Consider the following 27,463-nt stretch of genomic DNA (forward strand, 5'->3'; position numbering starts at 1 on the left):
TGAGGGAAACCAAGAAATCCCATAATGAGCCTCCGTAGCGTAGCTCTGAGCAGCTCATGGCTCTGCTCCGCCGTTCTAAAAGTAGCTTGCACCGACAATTAAAGGTAACGAACCTACTGCTATGACTATAGGGATTATGGTGATGGGCTGATTTGACAAAATGTTGAACTATCCCTTTAAGTTAAACAGATTTTTGTTCTGACGGGTGTTGAAGTGAGTTTAACTCTGAGGATCAATAGAGTGGCAAATAACACAAACATTATGGTTTATTGATTATGTTTTGTTTTACTAATCTGAAAAATGACTCGAGTGATCAAATAAAAAACAAAAACTAAAGCACCAGATTCTTTCAGATGAGTCGTCTTTGTTTTTTTCTTAGTGTGAGAAAAAGAAAATAAATTATATGAAAATCAAATGTATCAGATTAAAATATATAAATAAATATATTATAATTTCATAAAATAAATTTAATTTCAAACTTTTGTCTGATAAATAATCTAAATATCTTTTACTGGGATTAATATTAGTCTCGTGACGATAATAAAACACAAGAAGCTTCAGTAATAATGAATAAAACTCATATCAATAATCTATAATTATCTTTATTATGAAGTTAAGGTGTTTGATTGTTTCATATTAGTCACATAGTTTAATATAGTTACCAATATAATTTTTCCATTTTCATAGAATAAAAAAGGGAAAAAAAGGGTTTGATTATTGATCTTTTATCAGAAACATCTCTTTTCTTGGTGTCAGAAAAAGAAAAGAGGTTCAATTATAGTAATTCATGAAAATAAACCATTGTGGTGGATATCAAAATGATCAGATTAAAATTGTATAATAATGTAATAAAATAAATCTCATAAATAATCTGAATATGTTTTAGTGAGATTAATATCAGTCTCATGTGACACAAGAAGCTTCAGTCATGATGAATAAAACTTTTATTGCACTAATATAATTTATCTATAATCATCTTTATCAGGATGTGAAGTTGTTTGATCGGTTTATTGGTTTATTGATCTTTTATCAGAAACAGCTCCTAGTTGTTAATTTTTACTGTTTTACTGTCACATAAAGTTTTACTGTAAAAAGAAAAAAAAGCAGTTCCAGAGAAAATGACGTCATCTTTTGTCTTAAAACAAAGGGAGCGCTCGTTTGATGATCCGGGTCTCACCGGCTCAGTGTGTGTGGGGGGGCGGAGTTAGTGACCGTGTTGCTGATGTTTGTTTTTCTCACCGTTTAAATCTGAACTTTGACTTAATTTAAACTCCATTTAAACAACATTAATGTTTAGTTTAAACATCATTAAATATGATATTAAACATGTTAAACTGTGTTGTATTTACTCGGTGGTTCCTCCAGCCGGGCGGGGACTCTCCTGCTCGCTCTCCCCGCTCGGCAGCGACGGCAACCCGGGGTGCGTTTGATTTGAGAGCCGCTGCGCCCCGGAGGTGTCAGCCAGACTGAAGTAAAAACATTAGGCTATATTTGACTAAACCTCTCATTTATAAATGAATACAACAACAACAAAACGACTAAAACATATTTATTCAGTTTGAACTGACCAGACAACAGAGTTTAATTCAATGAATCAAACATTTCATTTCATTTAGATTGATTTATTCACATATCTATTTAAAACAACAAGTGTGAAAACATTAAATTTTGCATTTAGCTAGCCTACATAATGTGAAATGGGACGCTTGAGTCCTAAATATGAGATAAAGTTTAATTCTGTTCTCATGATAATATCAGCACCAGTGTTTAAAATGTGTCCTACAGTTATAATGATGTCATAAAGTCATGAAAAAACATATTAATTAGTCTGAATGTTGGAAATATGAGACTATTAGAGTTATTTTTCAAAGTTATTGGATTTTAAATGATGAGATTTAAGACATTAAAGCAGAAATGTGAAAGTTTTGAGGTGATTATGAAACATTTTGAGTTTAAAAACATTGCTTTCATTGTTTTTTTATTGATATATTATTGTTTTAATTAAAATAAAATGAAAATATCTCGGCTATAATTTATTTTAGACTGACCTTAATCGTCTGTGACACCTGCTGCTGTGAATATCCAGGATCAGTGTGTGTGTCTCTTTAAAAGCCTCGTGTTGTTACAGGAAGTGTGAGGGGTGTTTCCAGCTGATCCCCTCCTCCCCTCCACCTCCTCCTCCACCACCTCCTTTCTGCACCTCCTCCTCCCCCCCGCTCCGCCGCTGCTCCTCCAGCCTCCTAGTCCGACCTGCAGCTCCCTTTCCCCGGCTTCACTCAGCAGCAGCAGCAGCAGCACCAAGCCGCCGGACTGAGCCTTTACTTTGGGGATTATTATATTAGCAGCGTCAGACCTGGGGAGGGGAATCCTCTTCTCCTCTCCTCCTTCTCTCCTTCTCCTCCTTCTCTCCTTTGCTGCTGCCATTCGGTCGGTGGGTCGGTAGCCGCTGTTAGCCCCGGACTGTCATGGTCCCAGCGGCGCGGAGGAGATGGCGTCCTTCCCCCCCGCGCTGTGCAACAACAACCAGGAGGTGCAGGAGGAGGACGGAGGAGCAGCAGAGGACGGCGGGGACGCAGAGGACGGGTCTCTGCAGCAGATGCTGAAGGCGATCGCCGACGAGAGGAACCGACTGAACATCCGACAGGAGATCAGCGGACTGGGTGAGCACTGAGCAGAGCAAAGCAGCTGCAGCAAGGGCCCCGGGATCGAGCCCTGGGAGGAAGGGAGGGAGGGGGTGAGGAAGGAGGGAAGGAAGCTGCAGGTTTATGTCCAGTTCAGTCTTTATTATTATTATTGTAGCATGACATCAGTGTGGTTTACATGCAACAGTGTGTGAGTGTTATAGGATCAGAGCAGATTACAGGGCCGGAGCAGCAGCCTGCAGGGACCAGGGGCATCGGGGGCCACTGGGGCCACCGGGGGGCCACGGGGTCAGGTCACATCCACTGGTTTATGAACTGGAAAACAGTGACAGTCATCACCGACAGCTGTGGCCGTTCGCTCTCACACACAGGAGCCTTATTGAAATGTAAAGTTTAGTTAAAGCAGAAGTGATTGATATATTTGTGTTAATATAAGTCTTAAATAGTTATATCTTCCGACAGCAATCACTTACATAGAGTGTTTGGTCTGAAACACGGGTCTGTCAGTCACTCTGCTCTGCTCTGAGCCGAAGAGAAAACATTTATCGTATCCTACAGTTTTTATCCAATGAGGAGAGAGAACGGCATGCAGGGCTGTGTGTGCAGCCAAGGAACGCCGTGAATGTGGTGACGTAGCGACGAGGACTGTTATGGTGCGTTCAAGGAAACTCGTATTTTTCCGACCGTGAAGTGGTACCAGTTCGATCTGGTACGAGTTCACCGGTCGGAAGTTACGAGTGGCCGTTATAGTGACTTTCACAGGTAAAACAGGTCGGAAAAACACAAGTGGGTTGCCTGGAACGCTACAAAGTCGTAAGTTGTGACTTGAAGCTGTAATTTACGATTTCAAAAGCCTGCCTGGAACGCAGTATTAGCGAAAACGACCGGACCACTTACTTCTGCTTTAAAGGGGAACTGTGCAAGTCCTCTCGCTTTTCCGCTGTTTTGGTAACGATCCTCTCGCCCATGTGCATTTGTTTACAACGAAGCCGGTGAAAAATCAATAAACGCAGCGGTGGATAATGTTACATACGATGTTACGGCGTGTGTGTTTGTGTCGTCTTAAGCCAGGGACACACCGGCCCGACCGTCGGGCGTTGGGAGCTCGTCGGTTTGGTGTGTTCCTCTCCGTCGGGTCTTGTCGGGTCTTGTCGGGTCTCGGATGCTCAATCGGGACTCATCGGCCGTCGGGAGAGTAGACTCGTCGGGTACTCTGATTGGCTGTGTGCTAGCTATGGCGATTCTGATTGGCGGTGCCCTAAGCGAATCAGCGCGGTGTGTGGGAGGGACGGAAGTGACCACAGGAAACAAACGGTGTCCTAGCCTGTGCTACAGTAAAAATGGTCTACAAAATAAAAAGAGGAGTAAAGCAATATATTAAGCGGCAATATATATATATTTAAACATCAAAGATGTTCAATCAAACCCACATAGTTTGAAACAACGTTCAAAACACACACAGCTCACAACTAAGCATATAAGCCCGCTAGCTTAATGCTAACGTGTAATGTAAAACACCATAGACGGGCTAACAGAAATTAGCATCAGCTATCGCGGCAACCGAGCCACAGCAGGAAGCTGCTAAAAACTGTTTTAATTTCGGCTTTACGCTGTTAAAACGTGGCTGGTTAAATAGTTTTTGGGAGATTAATGCTGGTCTCATTGATGAAATTAACTGTGGCAGTGGCATTAGTTTGTTTGAATGTAAAGTGAGCAGGACTGCCTCTGGGCTACGGACTGAAATCACCACATTTACGTAAATAAATAAATGTTTTACAATGAACCGATCAGTCTAATACATTTTATTTTGTTAAGTCAACATGGTTACTGTACATGGCAAAGATTATTACTACCACTTGATGACTTAGAATGGGTCTGTATTTCTATGGGGGAGTCCTCGCCACTCAATCGCTCTGGTCGGCAGTCGGGGCAGTGTGTTTCACTTTTTCCTTTCTCCCGACGAGAGGCGACAGACTCGTCGGCCAAAGCCGTCGGCGTCGGGACGCGTCGGGGCGCGTCGTGGTGGTGTGTTCCTGGCTTTAACCGCCATGAACAAAAGATTACGTGTTACGGAGCGCGTTTGTGTCGCGGTGCAGCAGAGACGAGAACTGGGACACCGGGTTGGTTGGTTTTCAGCCGTGAGACGCCAGGTGAAGACAGAGAGCCTCGTTCTCACTGTAACTAGTCACAAGTCATATGATGTAGTTAACGATCACAATGACTCCAGAGCTTTTTAATGAAGGTAAAAATGTAGCAGAGCCACGGGAGAAATCCTGCTTTGTTCCTCTTTAATCACCGACAACTGTGGCCGTTCTCTCTGAAATGTAAAGTAAAGTTATGTAAAGTTTCCACTGCAGGAGCTTCAGGGTCTCTATGTGATCATACGGGGCCGTTGGTGCGTCACATGTCTTCGCTGCAGAAACCGTCACTAAAGGGCCGTCTCCTCCGGGAAGTTTTACAGTGTGTGAATGTGTGTGTGAATGGGTGAAAGCAATGTACTGTAAAGCACTTTACTTTACTTTACTTTATTTGTTTATTTGGATGGGACAGTGCACATCAATGTACATATAAAAACATGTAAATGTGCCGGATTATAGCAACAATGCTAATTTCCATCAACAACACTTCCATGGGTAGTGGAACCTAAAGAATTTCTGAGAGATAAAGTGCAAGGTGCAAAAGTGCTTTGGGTATCGTTCAGGTATAGTAAAGCGCTAGGCTATATAAATACAGACCATTTACCATTTAAACGAGTACTCAGAGCCCCAAATAAGCGGCATTTTTAAAACCCAGCGTTACTATAAAAAAGCGTCTTCACAGCCGGGAAAAAGAGAATAAGTCAGTAAAAGACACATGATAGTTGTAGTAGTAAAAGATTAATGATAAGTGAACACAACTAGGCGATTATGCAATGATCGAAACAACATTTTTACAACCCAGCGTTGTTAGAGAGCGTCTGTACTGGCGTGTAAATGCAGCTAGAAATGATATTAGCTATGTTATGAATCAATAACGGATCAATAACCAGGATGAACAGGTTGTTTTGTGTCCTGGGAACAATGGAGTGGTTTTATTCTGAAGTTGGGATGAAGGTGATGATGAGGAGGAGGAGGATGAGGATGATTCTCCTCATGACTCGGCCCTCGGGGCTAAAATCCAGTCGTTTGGCCCCCGACTGCTCACGGGGGGTTAATTATTCACCCAGAGGCCAAACAGGAGCTGAACTGATCAGTTTAATAATCAATTAGCAACAGTTTGATTGGTTTTAAAGCCAGTTTTAAAGGAGCTAGCCTATAGCCTAGCCTAGCCTAGCCTAGCCTTTATCAAAGGTTGGCTAGTGCTACATGGCTAACATTAGCATTAGCAGCTTAAAGAAACTTTATTATTTATTTCTCAGCAACATCTGTCTCCAGAGGTGGAAACAAACCTTTCTTCTTTTTATCTTTTCTTTAATTTTTTACTGAAGTTAGCATGCTAACAGCTAGCTCCAGCCTGGCTCATCATTTTCCGATACCGAGTCAGTGCAGCGTCCGACCCAAAGAAGAAGTTGTAACGTCTGGTTTTTCTAAACAAATCGACAGCATAACAAAACATATGAGTAGTTAGTTTTAGAGTAAAAATGTAAATAAATCAGAGGAACTAGTTCCTCAGTTCTCTTTTTTTGTTTTTTTGTTTTGACATTTCTCATGACAAAATGAGGAAATGAAAACGTGGGAAACTTCCTGGGAATAATAATGAAGAACAGTGTCAGTTTGTGATCGACTGGTTCAACCTCACTCAGGTTTTATGACTCTTTATTATTGACTCAGATTGACAAAAATGGGAACTAGATCAGTTCAGGATTTATGCTGCGTTCAAAACAACTCGGAATTTCCCACTCGAAAACTCTGAATTTCCGTCTTCAAAGCAGACCAGGACAAACTTTTAAATTTTTTTTATTACAATTATAAATATTCAGAATAAGAAATTCTTCATTGACCAAACAAGGCAAGGCACATTCAGCAACAAGGCGTTTAAACTGCTTCATGTGAGGCATTAAAACTTGGTAAAAAAGCACAAAAGCAATAAAAAAGAAGCGTTTTATAATTAAAAATCGATAAGAAATAACATCATGAATCAGAACGTAAGTAAATATTGTATATTTCATAAAGTTTTAACTTAATTTTTTTACTCCAATGCACTTTTTCAAGTAGGACATTGGAAAATCCTGAGTTCTGAGTTGTCATGAACGCAGCACCAGAACCAGAACCAGAACGACAGGGCGGTGACATCATTGGTATTGATCAGTTAATGTGGATTTAACCTGAGGCTGTAAATTACCCATGATGCCTCTGTGTCCAGCTGGAGGTCAGAGGCCGTCACCTGCGTGTAAACGGCTTCTCATTAACTCATTAAAGGGATAGTTCAACCAAAATTCAAATTTCTTTACTCACTATCTCCTCCCCCTCATGTGGACTAAGGGCTGGGAGAAGTTTCAGAGTCCTCCGTGGCTTCTCTGAGTTACAGGGGGTCTCGGCGTAGCAGTGCATGTCCATATGACGGTTGCAAATGGATACCAACTGTCTTCGTAACAAAAAGACACACCAAAAAACATCCCAATACCTCCATGCTGCTCGTCTATAATGTCCGTCTTGTATTGAAGCCCCGACATGAGAAATTGTCCCGCAAAAAATTAAATAAGTCTATATTTTAAGCTTGTTTGTAGCGGAAGCTCCCAGTGTCTCAGTTCACTGCTCTTTCTGTGTCAGTGCAAATCACCGGCGGAACAATTTCTCATGTCAGGGCTTCAATACAAGACGGACATTACATACGAGCACTATGGAGGTATCTGGATGTTTTTTGGTGTGTCTTTTTGTTACGAAGACAGTTGGTATCCATTTGCAACCGTCATATGGACATGCACTGCTACGCCGAGACCCCCTGTAACTCAGAGAAGCCACGGAGGACTCTGAAACTTCTCCCAGCCCTTAGTCCACATGAGGGGAAGAAGGAGATAATGAGTGAAATTTGAATTTTGGGTGAACTATCCCTTTAAGTCGTCAGGTTGTGACGGGATCAGGTGACAGAGTTACTGATCAGATCAAACAGGCTGATAGATACAGCTAGTGTGTGTGTGTGTGTGTGTGTGTGTGTGTGTGTGTGTGTGTGTGTGTGTGTGTGTGTGTGTGTGTGTGTGTGTGTGTGTGTGTGTGTGTGTGTGTGTGTGTGTGTGTGTGTGTGTGTGTGTGTGTGTGTGTCCTGCTGCTTGTTTTTTGTGGCTCGTTTGTTCTGATGGAGAAATCAATAGACGTCTGTTCACAGCCATGACTTCATCACCGTTGTGTTGTGTTGTGTTGACGTCAGATGTGTGCGCATGAAGGATCTTCTCTGTTTTATGAACACAAAACAGAACAAAAGGGATAGTTCAACATTTTTGTCAAATTGGCCCATACATTGCCATAATCCCTATAGTCATAGCAGTAGGTTCGTTACCTTTAATTGTCGGTGCAAGCTGTTTTTAGAACGGCGGAGCAGAGCCGTGAGCTGCTCAGAGCTACGCTACGGAGGCTCATTATGGGATTTCTTGGTTTCCCTCATCAAACTCATCAAATACACAATCCAACAACTCCACAAACAACGCTCTGGTGGACAAGTTGTGAGCTGCACATTCACCACGCTATGAGATAATAACACAACGTTACACAGAGTTGTTTTAGAGGGAAATACAGAGACTGATGATGAAAAATTGTCCCTGAAGGCAACGTGCATCAGCGGTTTTGCATGAATTTACCCAAAATGTTGAACTATCCCTTTAAGTCGGAGGCAGAGCTATAATGTTAGAGCTAAAACCTGCAGGTGTGAATATAAACTATTAGAAATGTTATCCCTGAATATTAAGTTAAATAATCACAAATATTGATAATAAACTGAATGTAAATGTCCAGTTAAAATAATCAAACTGTTTTTATGAATTAATTAAATCAAGTTGTTGCTAATTGAATCATTCAGAAGTTAAAGGACAATTCCGGGCAAATTCAACTCTTGGCTGTATGTTCCTAACATTTCAGGTCTAAAAGTAGGAATCTGAAGGTGTTCAGTTTAATGTCTCCTGTTTTACGGTAGTTGTGTCTGTCCCCGCGTCGCCACGGCAACGATGAATGGGAGCGGATTGAAGTTCTGCTGCTGCTTAGGCTGTTTCCATCCCTCAAAGCCACAGACAGCGTCAGATGGAGACTCAAACATGCAGCCAGAAGTTGATTTACTCACACAACTACCGCAAAACAAAAAAAATGGCACATAAAATAAAAAAGCAATATATTAAGCGGCAATATATATTTAAGCAACAAACATGTTCAATCAAACCCACATAGCCTAGTTTGAAACAACGTTCAAAACCAGTGTCACAACTAAGCATATAAAGTCTGCTAGCTTAATGCTAACGTATTATGTAAAACACCATAGATGGGCTAACAGAAATTAGCATTGCTATCGCCATTTTGCAGCAACCCACAGCCATAGCAGTAAAGCTGCTAAAAACTGTTTTAATTCTGGCTTTTAGCGCTGTTGATTGAAAGTTGAAAGTTGAAAGTTGATTGATCAAAAATAATGATTAGTTTAAGTCCTAAACTGAATGTAAGTAGCTATCAAACTGTTCTTATGAATGAATGAAATCAAGTTGTTGCTAATTGAATCATTCAGAAGTTGAACTGATCAGGAATCAGATTCACATCATTCAGTTCTTTAATTGACAGGTTTATTGATAGAAGTTTGTTTTTAATGAAAAGACATTGAGTTTATAAAACGACCTCTGTGGTCACATGACCAAACAACAACGTCAGGACGTCTTCAGTCAGCACGTGTGTGTGTGAAGTGTTCATTTCGTGTGTGTGTGTGTGTGTGTGTGTCCTTGGACAGTCCTCTGCAGCCTCACAGTGAGTCAGGTCTGAGTCTGGAGGCGTCGCCAGCAGTGACTCAGGTCTTTACTCCACTGGACTCTCAATGTGGAACACGTTTTATTTATTTTTTTTAAATCATTGTTGAATTAAAGGGATACTTCACCCAAAATCGATAATTCACCAATCATCTCATCCCAGTAGCTACTGCTACAACAAGGAACTCCTAAAGAGTTTTGAAGACTCTGAAAGTTCTCCCTTGGCATGATGGTGAGGAGATGATTGTTGCATTATCGATTTTGGGTGAAGTATCCCTTTAACATCAGTGAAGCTCAGAACTTCCTGTTATGTCAAATTACAACTAAAACCGTCGTCTTCTTTTTTTTTACCACAATAAATAGTAACACAAACGTCTACCTTTATTTTGAAGGAGCTTTAACACAAACATTTACCTTTATTTTGAAGGAGCTTTAACACAAACATCTACCTTTATTTTGAAGGAGCTTTAACACAAACGGCTACCTTTATACTGTATGGAGCTTTAATAATCTATATAAAAACTAATAAATCTGTCTTTTATGAAACTTTAATCCACCTTAACAGAATGCGTTGCAGTTTTATGGAGCTGAATCGTTTTCATTGAACTGTGTTTGAGCGGTAGATTTAACAGTGATCAATAAAACAAAAACAGTCGGGTAGAAGAAGTCGAAGTAGAAGTGAGTTGAAGTTCACATGGTGAGGCGTTCAGGTTCCTCCTCTGTTTCTAGTTTAGTTCAGTGCTGTTGCTGCTGTAAGTCGGCGGCGGCGTCGAGTCGACCTCTTTATGGAGCAGCAGACGAGACAAACATCAATGATTCAGGTTTAATTACCTCCAGATTCACCAGAGAAACGCTGCTGCTCTGCTATAAATACCCCAATACCCCCCCCCCCCCCCACACACACACACACACACACCCCAGCAGCAGCAGCAGCAGCAGCAGCAGCTTTCATCTCATCTCACCACTCGGATGTTGCAGATGGATCGATAGAAGCTGCAGGTAGAGACGACTACGTGACGTGACCCGGCTCTGCTGCTCCGCTCTACTGTAAAAATAGCTGCTGTGTGTGTGTGTGTGTGTGTGTGTGTGTGACTCACTCTGTTATTACAAAAACCTCTGAATGTTTCATGGAGGCCGAGCTCAGAAGAGGAAACTACAGAGTCGCACCTGAACTCACCTCAAAGCAGCAGCAGGTTTATGATCCTGTTAGAATTATATTACAGATAATTATAAATATGTTAATGAACAGAAACAGCATCAACTCACCTCTAACACTCACATATGATCCATAAAAGCAGCCATACCACAATAATAACGATAATATGCTGACTACAACAAACTAACACTGTTGTGTGTGTGTGTGTGTGACAGAAGGAGGTCACAGCAGGAAGCCTCCCATCTGTTTACATTGAACCGTCTCTTTGTGTAACAGAAACATTGAAGCTGTGATGATGAAACAGTTTGGAGCTTCGTCAGTTAAAGACTCGTCATACGTAACACGATAATATGATATAATATAATATAATATAGTATAATATAATATAATATAATGAAGTGTAGTATAATATAATACAATACAATATAATATAATGCAGTGTAATGAAATGTTATGAATGAAGTGTAGTGTAGTATAATATAATATAACATTCTTCTTTTTGATTGCTTTTGTAGCACTTTGAGATTTTTTGCGTAAAGTGCGTTACAAATAAAATGTATTATTAATATAATATAATTGTATAACAGTATACCAATATTATAATATAGCAATATGTAAGAATATGTAGGTAATATGATATAATATGATGATGTATTGATATGATAATATAATAATATATCATATAATATAATAAGAAACAGACATGCGCATATATATAGTCACAAAGTGCTTCACAAAACATTTTAAAACGGAGCAAACAAATAGAGAATGGAGAAAGAGACAAAATAAAACAGTGACATATTATAATATAATATAATATAATATAATATACAGTATATATAATAATAATATTAGGTCAGATGTAGGTGAATCAGAACCAGAATAAAATCCAGTGAGTCAGTGAATCTGGATTAAAGTGAATCATCATCACTGAGACACTGGTCACATGATCAGTCACATGACCAGTCCCCTGGAACTTCCTGTCTCCAGTTAAAGGGATAGTTCACCCAAAATTGAAGTTTCAGAGTCCTCCGTGTCTTCTCTGAGTTACAGCGGGGCTCCGTGCAGCACTGCATGTCCATATGACGGTTGAGAACGGAGCTCACTTTTCTTCATCCAAAAAGACATAAAAGAGGGACATTACAGACGAGCAGCATGGAGGTATTTGGATGTTTTTTGGTGTGTCTTTTTGGACCAAGAAAAGTGAGCTCCGTTCTCAACCGTCATATGGACATGCAGTGCTGCACGGAAATTTGAATTTTGGGTGAACTATCCCTTTTGGTAGTTTTATTGATCAGAAGTCGTGTTGTTGTTGAATCATTTTAATGTCTGATAAATGAGAGAGAGAGAGAGACATTTAATCTCTCTTTCTCTCTCTCTCTGTTCATCCTTTCTTCCGGGTCGCTGGTCCTGCGGTTCTCTGGCTCTTACGTAACCGTGACAACCGTCATAAAGAACAGAACCAGGCGCCGCCGGCACAGATGCATTCTGGGAGATTCTCTGTGATGTGATGTGATCTCTCTCCATCATCACACAGTCGATGTATTTTTAAAAAATGATACGAAGCTAAAAATAGATCAGAGTCTGTGTGAAGCTCGGTCCGGTTTCCACGGCAGCAGGAAGTTCAACACGATGGATTCACCAAAATAAAAGTCCTCAGTGCTGCTGGTCGTCACGGAGGAGGATCTAGTGATCAATAATCAGGTTCTAATTAATTTCTAATTTAAATTGATCAAACAATAATCGATTATTAAATGAATCGTCAACTATTCTGATAATCTAATAATCAGTTTGAGTAGTTTTTTTAATAAAAAAAGTCAAAATTCTCTGATTCCAGCTTCTTCAATGTGAATATTTCTGGTTTCTTTGTTCCTTTATGACAATAAACTGAGTCTCTCATTGGTTTGTGGACAAAACGAGACATTTGAGGACGTGGTCTGGTGGTTTTAAACATTTTATTGACCAAACAACTAATCAATTTATAGTTTAAATAATCAACAGATTAATCGATAATGAAAGTAATGGTTAGTTGCAGCCCTAAATGTGAATTAGTTCTGTAGAACAAACGAGGTGAAAGTCACAGGAAGTCAAACTGACTCAGTTTATATATCATATAAATATTTTACTCTAGTGTTTATGTCTCGTTCTGTTCGTTGTGTCGGTGGTGAAGGTTTCTGTGGTTTTGACCTCAGACTTTCAAAATAAATGATGAATTATTTATAAATGAATGTTTCCCCTGGTGGTCGAACCACTTCCTGTTTTACTGTGAAGGAATGAATGAGTGAAGTCAACATGGCCGCTGGGCTCTGTCTCTGATTGGTTCATCTCTGTTCAACATGTAGCTGCTTTTTAAATGTCACATGGTGAAGGTCGATGAGAAAACACTGAACTGTGTGTGTGTGTGTGTGTGTGTGTGTGTGTGTCTGTGTGTGTGCTCCGTCATTCTTCACCTCTCTCATTTCACGCGCTCTTATTTTGAAAACTGCTCAGGCACTGATTCTACTGTTTTAATGATCTGATGTCTCAATGTGTTTTAACATTGATACGACTCGAGTGTCACCTGGGGGAGCTCCGTTAGCTTTTTACTGGTCCAGACACCTGACAGCCGCCTGGCAACAGTTGCCAGGCAACCGGGCAGAGGATGACACAGCATTAAAGTGATACGCCAACTTTTTTTTTTCGTGTCTTGCCTCACTCCCGAGTCCATGACCAGCAGATAGACACCATCCTTTCAACTGTGCGTGCAGTAACAAGGGAGATAGAGCCGTATCGCCGTAATTAGCTTAGCTCAAACACTGGAAGTGTATGGGTAGTGTTATCCTGCCTCCACCTAAAGTCGCTAATTAGCTTAGCTCAAACACTGGAAGTGTATAGGTAGTGTTAGCCCGCCTCCACCTAAAGTCGTTAATTAGCTTAGCTCAAACACTGGAAGTGTATAGGTAGTGTTAGCCTGCCTCCACCTAAAGTCGCTAATTAGCTTAGCTCAAACACTGGAAGTATAGGTAGTGTTAGCCTGCCTCCACCTAAAGTCGCTAATTAGCTTAGCTCAAACACTGGAAGTGTATGGGTAGTGTTAGCCTGCCTCCACCTAAAGTCGCTAATTAGCTTAGCTCAAACACTGGAAGTGTATGGGTAGTGTTAGCCTGCCTCCACCTAAAGTCGCTAATTAGCTCAGCTCAAACACTGGAAGTGTATAGGTAGTGTTAGCCTGCCTCCACCTAAAGTCGCTAATTAGCTTAGCTCAAACACTGTAAGTGTATAGGTAGTGTTAGCCTGCCTCCACCTAAAGTCGCTAATTAGCTCAGCTCAAACACTGGAAGTGTATAGGTAGTGTTAGCCTGCCTCCACCTAAAGTCGCTAATTAGCTTAGCTCAAACACTGTAAGTGTATAGGTAGTGTTAGCCTGCCTCCACCTAAAGTCGCTAATTAGCTTAGCTCAAACACTGGAAGTGTATAGGTAGTGTTAGCCTGCCTCCTACCCGAGCTGAAATCAGCAGTCAGAAGCTGATTTCATTTTAGCTCTAAACTCTGCAAATATATCACTTTATCCACATTTCAGACATGTTTAGGTGAGAAAGTAGCCGTTAAGATCAGCAGTGTGTCGTTAATTTGTCTAAATACCAGCTGTTTACTATTTTGTTCAGACGAATTTGGCGCTAGCTAGCCGTTGTGACCAGGCTAGCTTGGTATTTAGTTGTCAATACTTGTCTCCTCAGGTTGTTTTAAAGACGACCGCATCGTCTTCTGGACCTGGATGTTTTCCACCTACTTCATGGAGAAACTGGCTCCTCGTCAGGACGACATGTTGTTCTACGTCCGACGGAAACTCTCCTACGTCAGCGCCGACAACACGGACGGGAAGAAGGTGAAGACTCTTCCTCTTTTTCCTTCTCTTCCTCTTCTTTCTTCTCTTCTTCTTCCTTTTTTTCTTCTTTCTCCTCCTATTCTTCCTCCTCTTCTTATTCTTCCTCCTTCTCCTCTTCCTCCTCTTTCTCCTCCTCCTCTTCCTTTTCTTCCTCTTCCTCTTTTTCCTCTTCCTTCTCCTCTTCTTCTTCTTCTTCTTCCTCCTCTTCCTCTTTTTCCTCCTTCTTCCTCCTCCTCTTCCTTTTCTTCCTCTTCCTCTTCTTCCTCTTCCTCCTCCTCTTCTACTTCTTTCTCCTTCTCTTTCTCCCCCTCCTTCTCTTCCTCCTGCTCCTCCTCCTCCTCCTCTTCTTTCTTCTTCCTCCTCCTCCTCTTCCTTTTCTTCCTCTTCTTCTTCCTCCTCCTCCTCTTCCTTTTCTTCCTCTTCTTCTTCCTCCTCCTCCTCTTCTTCCTCCTCTTCCTCTTCTTCTTCTTCCTCTTCCTTTTCTTCTTCTTCCTCCTCTTCCTCTTCCTTCTCTTCCTCCTGCTTCTCCTCTTCCTCTTCCACTTCCCTCCTCCTCCTCTTCCTCCTCTCTCCTTTCTTCTTCTTCTTCTTCTTCTTCCTCCTCTTCTTCCTCCTCCTCCTCTTCCTCTCTGTATGACCTCATCCTCTCTCTTCTCTAGTTTGTCCTTCCTCCCCCTCTGTCTCTGGTCGCCATGGTGACACATTATTATTATTATCATGTGTCCGTGTTGAGTTACCGTCACAGTGATGATACAATCCTGTGACATCACTGGGTTCCCGGTCCGTATCGACCAATCACGGCCGAGCGTGTGTTTGTGTGTGTGTGTCATAATGTCAAGAAATAGCCTAGAAATAATAATAATGATAGATTGTAATTGATAAATTGCAAAGACTTGATGGAGACAAATTCTGGCCTTATCTCTTATCCAAAAAAATTCAAAGCATAAAAACCACGTGTAATCTATTACCTTTATGAAAAACAAGACATTACAAAAACAAATTGACCATTTTTGACCTTTTTCTTTAGACATTATGACGCAATTAATTGTTATTTCTAGACGATTTCTTGACATTATCGCACAATTAACAACCTGTAAATCAAAGCGTTAAGGTTTTATCTTCATCACTGGGACCATGACAACAGATAAAGATAAAGAATCGTTTCCTCAAACTAAACCGGTGAAAAATGTGTTTATTCCAGTCGTTGGATTGGAGAAGAGCAGGATGAAGAGAACTTATAAAACCTGCTTCTTTCTTAAAACAACAAATGCTTACATCGGATGAAATGCTGTAATGATGAATCAGTTTACAGCACAAATCAAAATCCATCTGTTCTTTTTTATGACATGTTTTTACATAATTCCCTGCTTTTTGTTTATACATCCTCTTACATTGAAAAATATTTGTGCAGCTTTTTCCCTCGACTGTTAATTAAGGAATTCCATATTTTAACACCCAGCACAGAAATACACGTTTGTTTTAACGTAGTCTTTGCAATTGGGTGTTTGGAAGTTAAATTTGTCGTCCTGTGTGACTGATACAAATAACTTGCAGGTAAAAGTCCACTTTTTAAAATTCAAACAACACAAGATAAGAAATCCCTAAACTTTATAGAAGTAGAGAAAAAACGTAAAAGAAAAGATGGTAACTCTTTAATTTACAGACTGTTAATTACGTCATATTGTCAAGAAATGTCCTAGAAATAACAATTGATTACGTAGAAATAGCCCTGAAATAATTGATTGTAATAGATTGTAACTGTAAGGAGAAAAGTTCTGGCCTTTCCCAAAAAATTCAAAGCGTAAAAACCATGTGTAATCTATTACTTTTATGAAAAACATGACATTACTATGAAACTGACCGTTATTTCTAGATGATTTCTCGACATTGTCACGTAATTAACAACCTGTAAATCAAAGCGTTACCAAATAGACTGTTGTGTTGTGTCCAGGTGCATGATGGGTATTTACTGTGTGTGTGTGTGTGTGTGTGTGTGTGTGTGTGTGTGTGTGTGTGTGTGTGTGTGTGTGTGTGTGTGTGTGTGTGTGTGTGTGTGTGTGTGTGTGTGTGTTGTGCAGGTGGAGGTGGAGGTTTACAGACGAGACTCTAAGAAGCTCCCGGGTCTCGGAGACCCCGACATCGACTGGGAGGAGAGCGTCTACCTCAACCTCATCCTGCAGAAGGTAACTATCACCATGACGATGATGTAATGATGTCATGATGATGTCATGATGATGTAATAATGAGCGGTGAGGTCATCGTTGTGATGTCATCCTCTGTCCTGCAGCTGGACTACATGGTGACGTGCGCCGTGTGCACACGCTCCGACGCCGGAGACATCCACATCCACAAGAAGAAGTGTCAGGTGACGACGCACACACACGCCGTGATGTCACTGTGACATCACTGTGACATCACAGCGTTCTCTGATGGTTTTTTAAATTCTTTATTAGTGATACAAATCTTACAAGCAGAAAATATTTCATTACAAATTTTAATCTACACTTTGAAACTGAGCAGAACATGTCAGTGTTTGAGTTAAATATAACACAATAACGAATAGAAGCCATAAAATGAAAACATATCAAATTAAAGAAGTACAAGAATACTGACTGATATTTACAAAGATCTAGTCAAGTAGAAAAAAAAGAAAGAAAAGAACTTCAAGCAAGTACAATATAAAGTTTGTGTTTATGTCAAATAAAAAATAAGTTCAAAAAATTAAAAAAGTAAAAATAAAATACATAAAAATGAATAAATACTAAATACAAAGAAGGTAAATGAATAAATACAAACATGACAAGTTAGAATCACATTAATCAATCTCAAGTTTATGTTATTTGTCACATAATTATAAGGTAATAACAGTGAAATTCTTATGAGACTTGTGGTCATTTGCATAGAAATATAAAAGTACAAGAATATAAAATGAAAATATTTAAAACAATAGAAGAGTAGAAGTAGATTTAAAATATAATACAATAATAAGTGCAGATGACCAGAGGAGAAAATCAGTATTAGTATTAATGGCAGCCAGTGTAATAAATAAATTATCATTGATGCAATGTAACAATATGTGTATAGATGATTAAAACCAAAGTGCGTTAATGCATAGAGGTGAATGTGAATGTGTGTGTAGTAGTTTTCTGGGTTGTGATGAAGTAAAGACATAGAGTCGTTGTCTGATGATGAGTGTCGTCCCGGTAACAGGAAGTGTTTGCGTCGCCCAGTAAACACGCCATGGACAGTAAAGGGGAGGAGTCCAAGATGAGCTACCCCAACATCTTCTTCATGATCGACAACTTCGAGGAGGTAACGCCGCTCCTGAATCCTCACTTCAAACTTTATTAACAACGAACTCTTTAACACTGAATAAATGACCAGTCAGGTGTTGATGAGGTCGTGTGTGTTCCTCAGGTGTTCAGCGACATGACGGTGGGCGAGGGAGAGATGGTCTGTGTGGAGCTGGTGGCCAGCGACAAGAGCAACACCTTCCAGGGCGTCATCTTCCAGGGATCCATCCGCTACGAGGCGCTGAAGAAGGTCTACGACAACCGGGTCAGACACCACAGACCAGAGACTAGTTGTAAATGTTGGCGTATCCCTTTAACTGTAAACGTCTTAAAGGGATAGTTCAACATTTTGTCAAACTGGCCCATTGCCATAATCCCTATAGTCATAGCAGTAGGTTTGTTACCTTTAATTGTCGGTGCAAGCTGTTTTTAGAACGGCGGAGCAGAGCCGTGAGCTGCTCAGAGCTACGCTACGGAGGCTCATTATGGGATTTCTTGGTTTCCCTCATCAAACTCATCAAATACACAATCCAACAACTCCACAACGCTCTGGTGGACAAGTTGTGAGCTGCACATTCACCACGCTATGAGATAATAACACAACGTTACCACACAGAGTTGTTTTAGAGGGAAATTCATGCAAAACCACTGATGCACGTTGCCTTCAGGGACAGTTTTTCATCATCAGTCTCTGTATTTCCCTCTAAAACAACTCTGTGTGGTAACGTTGTGTTATTATCTCATAGCGTGGTGAATGTGCAGCTCACAACTTGTCCACCAGAGCATTGTGGAGTCCTGATTTAATCATGTCAACGTGCTACAATACCACGTCAACAAAGTATAAACCCTCTGTTTATCCTGCTAACATGTTAAATATTAGCATGCATTAACATGACTGAGGGAAATATGGTTGTTACAGTTGTATTTGTAACATACAAGGTAAAAAAAATAGAAAAATATGCAAATATAGAGAAATAAAAACGATATAAGACAAACATATAGTTATGTACCAGAATATTTCAAGAATATAGCAGCTATTTATAAGAATAGAATAAAGTTGACATGCTGTGGTGCTGTCCAGAGCGATGTTATATCTATCGCTGTGGTGCTGACTGGTCCCGTGTTAACGCCCGTGTCCTCTGGCTGCAGGTCAGCGTTGCAGCTAAAATGGCTCAGCGGATGTCGTTCGGCTTCTACAAGTACAACAACATGGAGTTTGTGAGGATGAAGGGACCGCAGGGCAAAGGTCACGCAGAGATGGCCGTCAGCAGAGTCCCCACCGGAGACACGTCGCCCTGCGGCACCGAGGAGGACCAGGTGTCCCCCATGCACGAGAGGGTGAGGACCATGTCATCCATGTTCACAGATCAGACTTATTTATTGTCGATTCACTTTTATTTTAAGGATAATTTCCGTTTTTTACAATCTGCACCTTATTTCTATCATAAAATCCGATCATTTCCTCCCCCAGATAACTTTGGTGTCATTACAAGTGGTTGTGATGAAATGAGCTCCAGCCGAGAGGCGCGTATATCCGTATAATGGAGTCTACAGGGCAGCAGAATGCAGCCTCTAAATAACACATTATCTGCAGAGAAACTCCTTCATTTCACCAATATTTAGTTCTGATAGGCTAGTGCTATTCCCCTCTGAGTCCGGGGTTAGCTGTTATCAACATCCGGGGTCTGTAGGTTGACCTACTGACCTCTGACCTGGATGATGTCATCTCTGAGCGCCGCGCGGCTCATTCTGATAATAATCATTCTGCTTCGGCATTCGGGTCCATTTTTATCTCAACTAGCCGGAGCTTTAGTGAGTCCAGGTTGAGGAGAGGAAGCCTGTGGAAGCTGAACTTCATCCAGCTGCTCATTTTGTTCTGACAAGTCAGAAACACGCAGAAACCAACCGTAGCATTAGCGGTAGCAACAAGCTCAATCTCTGCATCTCTGCATATGATAGAAATTAGGTCCAGATTGTAAAAAAACGGTAATTATCCTTTAAGTCACGACCACGTAGAGTAGAGTACACGGTCTGGAGCTCAAACACACACCAGAAAAAACTAAAACATCACTTAAACAGAGGAAGGATGCTCTTCTAAAAGACTTCTAAATAACTATTATAGTTCATCAGCTTGTAGTGATACAAGTAGTTTAAACATAGATGAGCCATTTACATTTTACCTTTCTCTCTTACACTTAAACAAAATGTGGAACTCAAGACAAAACAGTTATCAATCAGAATCAGAAATGTTTTTATTGCCCAGAACAGTAAAGGAACTCGTCGTGGTGTCAAGTGCAGACATAAAGGAACCAAAAATAGTTAAAGTTAGGGATGAAAATAGAAATAGAATAAATTAAAATATTCTAGTGCAAAAAATATGCACATACTATGACAAAAGAAAAAAAAATTTTGCACTTAGGGCTGTAAACGTATGGAACGAGCTTCCTGAGGATGTAGTGCAGCTCCGTCAGTGAACTCTTTTAAAAATAGACTTAATTTTCTGGTCAAATAAGGATTTTTTATATAATTATAAAGTAGAGTATTCTGATATCCAGTATGTAAGTGATTTTAAGTGATATTACTGTGTATGTATGGGTTATTGAAGTTTCTAATGGTATATTTGTGTTTATTTTCTGTATGTTGTCATTATTTTGAGTCTGATGTAGAGGATCTATATCCTGGATCAGATGTATTTTCATTACATTTCATTAAATTAAATTAAATTAAATTTAGGATTTATACAAAAAGAATAAGAATAGAATAACTACAGAGAAAGTTATTGTGCAAACACAAAGATTAGATCTCAGCCTTTATTTACACCTTCCAGTGACTGAGTTATTTGCTCTAAAATCCAACTTCATGTCCAGCAGGAAGTGAAACGAAATGTTGTTTTGTGCTTTTAAAAGGATTTAAAAATAATTACAACAACAAGAATATAAAAAACTGATGTGATGTGAACTGAAAATGATGATGATGATGATGATGATGACGATGAAGGAGTTTGTAACTGAACTCCAAACGTCTGGTTTCACTTCTTCTGTCTGTGGCGTCGGTGCAGAAACTGAAAATCCCAGAGTGTCAGTGAACAGCCCACAGCCACACACACACACACACACACACACACACACACACACACACACACACACACACACACACACACACACACACACACACACACACACACAGATGAAACCAGGTCAGGATCAATAATAAATGCAGCTGGAACCGGTTCTGAATCATTCATCAGTTTTTTCCTCCAGATGTTTCTCAGGACAGGAAGTCACTCAGACTCTGGTTGTTTAGAGAGGCAGCTGTCGATCAATCAATCGATCAACCAGTCAATCAATCAACCAATCAATCAATCAATCAATCAATCAATCAATCAATCAATCAATCAATCAATCAATCAATCAATCAATCAATCAATCAATCAATCTATCAATCTATCAATCAATCTATCTGTTATTATTCTGTATGCACTATTGTACCTATAACTACAATCTCCAGGAAATGATTTGGTTACAGCATACACATTCAGAATAATGAAAACAAATGATAAATTGCATGTTTTTTTTTTATCATGGATGCAGACAGCGCGCCGAAAAGCGAAACTCGCTTTTTTCATGACCAATTAGGTGACTTGTGTGAATCGTTCAGATCCGAAGAGTTTTTGTTTTTGAGAGGGGGGGGGGGGGGGTCTCAGCGTCTCAGCTGGGGTCAGTAAAATGTTTTTCTAACAGGCTGACAGTGACAATCACGTGAAACTGAGGCGAACTCATTCATGGTTGTCTCTGATTATACTGATAACAGCCGACCTCCAATGTTGACGCGCGGGATGCGCTCATTAAAGCGGCGCGTATCCGCGTGCAGTCGGTGCGACGGCGACGCCGTTTTTTCCCCCCGTGCACCGTGGAGCTGTGATGTCCGTGGAGCTGTGGCCGCGGACATGCACGGTTCCCTACGTTGCTGTGTCAGGCAGATGTTTCCACGGAGCTCTGCCCCGTTTCAGAGGTGAAGGAAGCCCTACGTGGAAAGACGTCACCTCCGCGATGTAGAATGTGTTAAAAAGTGAAACTAACACATTATATAGGCCTATATGTCCATTACACACTGAATGAAACATCCCATGTCTTTATTTATTCAGTTTATTTTAATAGTAATAATTATGACTGACATTCAGTGAAGACCTAAAAATCAGTATCTCCAAAATGGAAATATTGCAAAGGAATTTTTTTTTTTTAAGCATTTTTAATAGAAATGTTGGCCTTCTGAAAACTATGTCTATCTATATGCACTCAATACTTGGTTGGGGTTGAACTACTGGAAATTGACTTTTCCGTGATATTGTAATGTACTTATTTGTTAATGGTGAACCCCCCCCCCCGGGAAATTCCTCTCTTTTTTGGTCCTGACCCGTTTGCATCCCTGTTTTATATTATGCACATCTATTTACTCAAATGTCACAAATAATTTGAATTTTTTTTACCGAGAAGTCTGGAAATTTGGGTCTGGATTGGAAAAAGTCTGGAATTTGGACATTTCAAATGTAGGAACCCTGTGATCAGCTGTGTCAGGGTATCCGCGGGGTCTTGAAAAGTATTAAAAGGTGATAAATCAATCTTAGGAAAATTAAGACCCTTAAAAAGTATTAAAAAGTACTTTCACAACTTTATAAAGTCTTAAATATTGAAGGTATTTTTTCTGAATTAGCTGTCCAAGAGTTTGAGTCCTAAAAAACATTGCGGAAGTGTGTGAATTTATTCATTTTATTAAAAAACAAAGATGAACCGGTTCATGAAAAAGAAAAGAAGATTGCTCCACTCTCAATAAAACAAAAACAACTATGTTTTTTTTGATAAACTTTGCCTTTGATTTATTATCCCAGCCTTTTTTAAATTCTGTTGTATCATAGTGGTCTATAGTCTTTATTACAAAAACTAAAACTGTTCAGTTAAAAGTGTCACTGATGTAAATGGTTACAGCTTGAAGCGGCGGTGAGGTGTTAAAAAATGTTGAGAAGGTCTTGAAAAAGTCTTAAAAAGGTTTTGAAATTAACTTCAAGATTATTGTATAAACCCTGTGTGTGTTTAACTTCCTGTTTGCTGTCAGGTGACGTCGTTCAGCACGCCGCCGACCCCCGAGAGGAACCGGCCGTCCTTCTTCTCTCCGTCTCTTCGGAGGAAGGTGCCGAGGAACCGGATCGCCGAGATGAAGAAGTCGCACTCGGCCAACGACAGCGAGGAGTTCTTCAGGGAGGAGGAGGACGAAGGTCAGAGAGAAACGGACCGACCGGACCGACTGGTTCGACTGGTTTAACGCTGTCGTTAGGTTTTATCTTCCTCACTGGAACCATGACAACAGATAAAGATAAAGAATCATTTCCTCAAACTAAACCGGTGAAAAATGTGTTTATTCCAGTCGTTGGATTAGAGAAGAGCAGGATGAAGAGAACTCATAAAAACCTACTTCTTTCTCAAAGGAATAGTTCACCAAAACATGAAATTCACACTCAATAATGACTGAATTTCATTTTTTGGTGAACTATTCCTTTAAAACAGATAAAGAATTGTTTCCTGAAATTAAACCGGTGAAAAGTTTTCATTTTATCTGTTTATTCCAGTCCTTGGATTGGAGAGAAGCAGGATGAGGAGAACTTATAAAACCTGCTTCTTTCTTTAAACAAAACAAAAAAATTACGAAATTAGATGAAATGCTGTAATAATGAATCAGTCAACTAAAATCCATAACTATTGTTTTTTATGACATGTTTTTATATAATTTCCCTGCTTTTCGTTTATACATCCTCTTAAATTGAAAAATATTTGTGCAGCTTTTTCCCTCGACTGTTAATTAAGGAATTCTATATTTTAACACCCACCACAGAAATACACGTTTTAACGTAGTCTTTGCAATTTGGTGTTTGAAAGTTAAATTTGTCGTCCTGTGTGACTGATACAAAGAACTTGCAGGTCAAAGTCCACTTTTTAAAATTCAAACAACACAAGATCAGAAATCCCTAAACTTTATAGAAGTAGAGAAAAAACCTAAAAGAAAAGATGGTAACTCTTTAATTTACAGGACGTTAATTACATCATAATGTCTAGAAATAACTGTCAATTTCATTGCAATGTTGAGAAATATCGCCAAGAAATAACGATTGATTGCGTAGAAACAGCCCAGAAATAATTGATTGTAATTGACAATGGATGATTTGATTGGCCTTTCCAAAAATTAAAAGCATAAAAACCATGTATAATCTTTTCCCCTTATGTAGAACATGATATTACTAAAAAAATTGACAATTTTTGACCTTTTTTCTAGACATTATGGTGCAATTAATTGTTATTTCTTGGCTATTTCTTGATATTATGACGTAAATAACAACCTGTAAATCAAAGCGTTACCAAAAAGACTGTTGTGTTCTTTCCAGGTACATGATGGGTATTTACCAGTGTGTGTGTGTGTGTGTGTGTTGCAGACCTTCACGCCACCACCAACCTGCGCTCTCGCTCTCTCTCCGGCACCGGGCGATCGCTGGTGGGATCGTGGCTGAAGCTGAACCGGACGGAGGAATACTTCCTGCTCTACTCACACCTGACCTACGTCACGCTGCCACTGCACCGCATCACCGCAGGTCAGACACACACACACACACACACACACGCGCACGACTCTGGGTTTACAACAGTGATGTCAAACTTTATTTATAAAGAACAAAAAAGACACTGAGCTTAAATACATACAAACAGACAGCAAGATGTTTTGACCACGACTCAGAGTTCAAACATCTACTGCTCAGGCATACTTTCACCTAGAGACTCCATTTAAACTGTAAAATGTAGACACAAGTCTTGTTTATTGGTGTATTGATCCACGTTTCGATAGGTATTATAGTTTTTGATCAATCCCTGTCCAATGACCATGATCGTTTCGGGAGATATGTTGAGATTTTAATGGGTGTGTATTGCGCGGAATGTTCGTGCTAGAGTGGGTGACATCATCAGCTAGAGTGGGAGAAGTTGTCTGAAATTGCCTGAAACTTTTCTCCTCCCACGCTGCTCACGGACACAATTTACACTCTACACACATGATTTTTTCCACAGTTGTAGACAAACTTGTCCCCTCTCTAACAATGTGCTCAACAAAGCAGAGAGACTTACAGAATTTAAACAGTGAGCCTCTGAGTGCGGCCACGTCTGTCTCTGCTCCTCATTGACTCTAATACAAAGATTTTCTGAGAGAAGCAGAACGGACCCCTGTTTATAACTCGCAAGTGTCTCCAAAATATTTACTGTAGAAACACCAAAATCATATCAAAGCGTTCAGGAAGTCCTTACGACGACCACGGTCTGTTTCTTGTTCTGATAGGAGCTACCATTCTGTCAGAATCGGCCCAAATGTGAGACCAGCACCGAGGCAGAAAATCACCGTCTTTCCCTCCATTCCTGTCTGCCTCAGTGCTTGTATTAGTTTTGTCAAATTGTATGTTTAAATATGTAAATGAGGCAATATCTAATGAAATATGCGCTAATTTGCATATATTTCCAGAACAGAAATCTGAAAAATGGATAAAGCCCCTTTCAAAATTCTTGTTTTAATTTGTTGACACATTAGAGTCAGAAGTTTTTACAGATGAGGATTTTGGATATCTCTTTTTATCACTCTGTAAATGAGAAAATGCTGTCACCAGCCCTAAAAAAACATCTAATGTCGCCATGTTTTTTATGTTTTTAGGAATAAAATGTTATATAAATGAGGCTGTGAATGATATATCAACAATCCCCTCTGTAAAAACCTTCAGAATATAGAAAGGGATCAAAGTGGAAGGTTTGGTGTCTGTAAGTGCTGCTGAAGTTTTTTTTTTCCTTCCCTGTGTGTGTCTGTGTTGTGGTGCGTTTGTGTGTCCTGTGTGTGTGTCAGACATCCTGGAGGTGAGGCAGAAGCCCATCCTGATGACATAGCAGGGCTGGAGCCCCCCCCCCCCCCCCCCCCCCCTCAGAGCATCACTACCAAGTGCCTCCTGCATCAGGCCACTGAGACGAACAGCAGCGCCCCCCGGTGTCCAGGAGGAGACGACGACACACCAACACGTCGGAGGGACATCGACACACACTGACACACACACACGAACACACAAAAACACACACACACAAACCAGCCATTCAGGAAGTGCCTCCTCTTCTTCTTCTTTTCAGCTCCTGCTGTGTCTCTCTGAAGTCGTCTCCAGGGAAACGGGCCTTTAAAAAGCGTGACGAGGCATTGGATTGGCTGAACTCTGAACCAGAAACGTGAAAACGAATCGAATGTCGGTTGTTTAGTTTTAGTTTTTCTCCTGTAAATATCCTGCTGCTTTAACTCACTGAGACGCCTTCGACCTGAGCTTCAGCTTCTCAACACGTCGTCGCTTCACCTCCTCTCGTTTACCGGCGGCGGTGGGCGGGGCCTGCGCGCGTGTGTGTCGATGAGGTCACGTCCGTCCGATCTGATCTGATCAATAACTCCAGATACGATCAGTTTGTGATTGATAAACACGTGAACGAAGCCGAACCAGCAGCGGACCTGAGGTTTTAACTTCATTCATTAAATATTAAACAGTTTTTATCCGATTTATCCTTCTTCTGTGATGTGTTTGAGGACCAGGAATTAAATCTGACACATAAAATGACACAAAATGATGAAAAAACACATTAAAGGGATACGGCAACATTTTTTTTTTTTTCGTGTCTTGCCTCACTCCCGAGTCCATGACCAGCAGATAGACACCATCCTTTCGACTGTGCGTGCAGTAACAAGGGAGATAGAGCCGTATCGCCGTAATTAGCTTAGCTCAAACACTGGAAGTGTATGGGTAGTGTTAGCCTGCCTCCTACCTAAAGTCGCTAATTAGCTTAGCTCAAACACTGGAAGTGTATGGGTAGTGTTAGCCTGCCTCCACCTAAAGTCATCAGAGAAACTCTTCAGCAACTCTAAACGGAAACCGGCGGGCCGATCTTCGTCTCAGAGCTGACAAAACTCTCCGGTAAGGCATCTTGAGCGGTCAAATGCCGCTAACGGGACGAGATCGGTCAAAACGGAGGGTTCAAGCAAAGACGCTTTATTTTGGTTCAAGCTAGCTACATCGAGGGTAGGTTAGCTTCCTGTTTCAAAGTAAAAGCACAAATTCTATCGTCATGGTTTTCTGTATGTAAAGGGCAACGGGTGTTTTATTTTGTGAAAGTAACCGGAAGTGCGTTGGTCACAACGGCTAGCTTGAGTAGCGTCCAAAATTGTAAACAGCTGGTATTTAGACAAATTAACGACACACTGCTGATCTAAACGGCTACTTTCTCACCTAAACATGTTTGAAATGTTGATAAAGTGATATATTTACAGAGTTTAGAGCTAAAATGAAATCAGCTTCTGACTGCTGATTTCAGCTCAGGTAGGAGGCAGGCTAACACTACCCATACACTTCCAGTGTTTGAGCTAAGCTAATTAGCAACTTTAGGTGGAAGCAGGCTAACACTACCTATACACTTCCAGTGTTTGAGCTAAGCTAATTACGGCGATACGGCTCTATCTCCCTTGTTGCTGCACGCACAGTCGAAAGGATGGTGT

At 40.5% G+C, this 27,463-nt stretch overlaps 1 protein-coding gene across 1 annotated transcript; it reads left to right on the plus strand.

Moving 5' to 3' along the window:
• The first annotated feature begins 2,250 nt into the window (after positions 1-2,250).
• On the plus strand, positions 2,251-26,565 carry kiaa0930. The gene is made up of 10 exons (XM_083999537.1): positions 2,251-2,660; positions 14,425-14,573; positions 16,652-16,756; positions 16,861-16,938; positions 17,784-17,885; positions 17,991-18,131; positions 19,016-19,204; positions 22,976-23,135; positions 24,345-24,500; positions 25,787-26,565. The coding sequence occupies exons 1-10, from the start codon at positions 2,489-2,491 to the stop codon at positions 25,825-25,827; spliced, it is 1,293 nt and encodes a 430-aa protein (XP_083855663.1). The 5' UTR covers positions 2,251-2,488; the 3' UTR covers positions 25,828-26,565.
• The last annotated feature ends 898 nt before the right edge of the window (positions 26,566-27,463 follow it).

Source organism: Trachurus trachurus (assembly GCF_905171665.1).
Source record: "Trachurus trachurus genome assembly, chromosome: 23".
NCBI lineage: Eukaryota > Metazoa > Chordata > Actinopteri > Carangiformes > Carangidae > Trachurus > Trachurus trachurus.